General features: G+C 40.3%; 1 protein-coding gene across 2 annotated transcripts in view; it reads left to right on the top strand.

Moving 5' to 3' along the window:
- The window catches only part of sgcg (sarcoglycan, gamma), a 21311-nt gene that overhangs the window by 14035 nt on the left and 4039 nt on the right, over nt 1-3237 (top strand). For both annotated transcript variants that reach the window (XM_015028578.1, XM_015028577.1), the window contains 3 exons: nt 959-1031; nt 1212-1335; nt 2458-3158. In XM_015028578.1, the coding sequence (XP_014884064.1) occupies nt 959-1031; nt 1212-1335; nt 2458-2625 (365 nt within the window). In that variant the 3' untranslated portion in view covers nt 2626-3158. The remainder of the gene's footprint in view (nt 1-958; nt 1032-1211; nt 1336-2457; nt 3159-3237) is intronic.

Raw genomic sequence — 3237 nt, 5'->3', positions numbered from 1 at the left:
ATAGTAATTACTTTTGGAAAAAAAATCTAAATTTATGAGGCATTTGTTCTTTATAAAAACAGCATTACCACAATTTCTAAAATTTCCTATGTAATATAAACCGTATAGTAAGAAGAACTGTCATTAATTGCCAATATCTTCAGTTAAAAAAAAAACAACCTAAAGAGTTTAAAACAATTGGAACAGCACAAAACAAGGCTTGATAAGGACTCCAATTATCATTGCTGACGTGTGACCCTATTTCCTATTTGCCTTCTCAAATTTGTATGAAAAATTCAAAAGATTTATATTGAAATTCCCTGATATTCAGATTACAGGGAGACATTTTTTTTTCTTTTTCTTTTTTAGACTTTTAAGCCATAAAGTTAAATGCCTTTTAATGATCTCCCATGCGACTGAATTAGCACGCGTAAATACATTAATGCCACAGAGAATACAATCCATTGTGTGCACAGTTAAGGCTTGGAGTCAATAATCTGTATCATAAAACCACACAGAGAGTCTTTTCACATAGCAAAGAGCTGCAGGGTAACTATCTTCATACATTTCCATCCTGCGCTCCGAATGTTTCGGCGTTCGGTGTTGATGTTGGTGTGTGCCACTGACCACAAACTGTGATGACTGATTAAACAGAGAGGCGGCTGATGGCTTCGTTTCGCCCGGGGTCAGCTTGAGCCCTCGGTGTTATCTGTCTCTCCGTGTTGCTTCGCCCAATTTACCGAGTCAAAGTGAGCCGACAGACTGCTTCTCCTTTTTAAAGTCAAGCTCACAGAAACGCAGCAAATAGGACGGCGCTTTAAAATCAGCTGGCATCATCCCCCGAAGATGACGACTGTTGGCTCGTTTTTACACCAAATACTAGTGAAAACCAATGAAACAAACTCTTAGGAATGTTCTGCATGTGTCTGCCAGAGCCTCCTCTTCCTTTGATGAATGGTGTTTGTGTTTGTTTCCTCAGGTCCTGAAGGAGCTCTGTTCCAGCATTCTGTGGAGGTGCCGCTGCTGAAGTCAGAGCTTTTGAAAGACCTGAAGTGAGGACCGCAGCAGTAACGTCCCATCACCTTCCTAAAATCGTGGCCTTCTATTGTCGATTATTGGGAGATATTCAGCGCACAGGAATATCTCCTTTACCCGCTCTCTTCATTGTCAGAATCAGTGCTGTTGATGAGATCACAGTGGTCTCTTTGTAAAGCCCCGCTGTCTCTCTGTAGGCTGGAGTGCCCGACCCGCTCTGTGACAATGGACGCACCAAAGGGAGTTCATCTCAAAGCTCTGGCTGGAAACATAGAAGCTGCTTCCAACATGGACGTCATCCTGCAGTCGACTTCAGGGCTGGTAAGGAACCAGCTTTACACTTCCTGCTGACTTCTCTTTATCGTCTTTCTTTAGGTCACCTGGGGAATGTATACACAACATGCTTTTGGCAGGGAACACGCAGCTTTTATACGTCCACGATCTCACTTGGCCGCACCTGGGAGCTCCAGCACAGGAGCGCGGCTCTTTCAGGTCACTGAGCATTTACGTCTGAAACTCCTTAGCTACTCTGCCCACAGAGAGCTGGTTTCACCACTTCCACTTCATGCTGTAACTTACAGTGCTTTGAAGAAGTGTCCAGGGCTTCTTTGAACTTTTCCATATTTTGCAGTGTGAAAATAATTTTAAAAAAAAACCTTAACATATTTATTCAGGATTTTAAGTAAAAGACCAACACAAACAGGGCAAAATTATGAAGCAGAAGGAAAAGAAATAGAAATCTGAAAAGGGTGGGGTGCCATTATAATCAGCTGATCTCAGTTATCACTTTGTAATATTTTACGGGACAGTTAAATGCACTGGACTTTACAACTTTTCCCTCCACATCTATGTGCTGCTTTGTGCTGGTCTGTATTGAAAATGCTTTTAAAATAGATTACAATAGGCATTGTAAGCTTGTATCTTTCAGTGAGTAGCATTTTGTATTTTTAAATTTATATTTTATGTCCCTCTGATCTTTGTGCTTCAGAGGGTTTAGAGCCAATCAAACCTGCATCTGGGCTCAGTTGTGGTTTGGTTTCCATGTAGTTTGTTAGTAAACGGTTCTGTCTGAATGAAGGCCAAGTTAATCTCTACAGTCTAACTAACTGGCTAAATCACATGAAGTTTTTATTTGATCATTAGGAATTAATTCCCAGTAAAACAATACACCTCTATGACACTCTGGTTTTATGGTGGAATAATTACCTTATTGTGATTTTATTTGTTGTTTCTAGAATAAATCAGTGTGATAATAACCCAAACTGAATAATCAAAAATACTTGAATTGCATTTCTCCTGACTTTTTGCCACCTTCTTTTTAATCTAACTTCTTAGGCATGAAAATATCCTAATTCCATCTTACTTATACTTGTGCATGTGTCTTATCTGGTTGACCAAGACATTAATGCCAACCCATGGAAACTTGTTCTCTTCACCATGCAGCTGGTGCTGGACGCAGAGACGGTGCGCATGCCGAGCCTGCCGCTGAGCAAAGGAGGCGTTTCTGGAAATACTCAGGATCTGTTTGAGGTCTGTGTCTGTCACAGTGGAAAGCTCTTTCTGTCCAAAGCTGGACGAACTTCCACTTGCAGCGAAAATCAGGACTGCTAGACACGGACTCTGACAGTCATCGATTTTCTTCCTCTCTGAAGAAGCATCTTCTGGGAGGCAACAAGCACAACAGTTTATATGAAGTTTTCTTCCTCTCCTTTTTTTTTAATGCTCAGACCCAAGTGGGTCTGCAATTTTCCCCACTTACACATTAAGCTGTGTAAAAAAAATTCATCCTGGTACGCCCCGAAACAACCCCTCCCCGCCCCCCTTGCAGTTGAAGTAATGCGGATCTATTGAACTATTGAAGTGATGCAAATTTGCGTTCCAGCTTAAAAATATGTGCATTGCAGATTTATGAGAATGTTTTTACACATGCAGTACGATGGCTGGGCAATGAGGAGCTGGTAACAGCTTACATCCTATGCAATATTATCTTGTGGTGCAATAAATTAAGTTAATGCATATCAAGGCCTTGGAAAAAGGGGACATAAATTGTAATAGATTTTTTTTTATTCTAAAAGTATTTATTTTAGTTAATGATGCCTTCATCCAAAACTCCAAGCCCTTGGTATGTGGTGTTTGTTTTTTTTGTTTTTTTTTTTTTTTTGGGGGGGGGGGGGGGGTGGTGTTTTTTTTTTTTCATTTTTTTTTTTTTTTTTTTTTTACAAA

Source organism: Poecilia latipinna, unplaced genomic scaffold, assembly GCF_001443285.1.
Source record: "Poecilia latipinna isolate Pla-1442-1.1 unplaced genomic scaffold, P_latipinna-1.0 Scaffold129, whole genome shotgun sequence".
NCBI lineage: Eukaryota > Metazoa > Chordata > Actinopteri > Cyprinodontiformes > Poeciliidae > Poecilia > Poecilia latipinna.
This window is presented reverse-complemented; position numbering and strand designations above follow the sequence as displayed.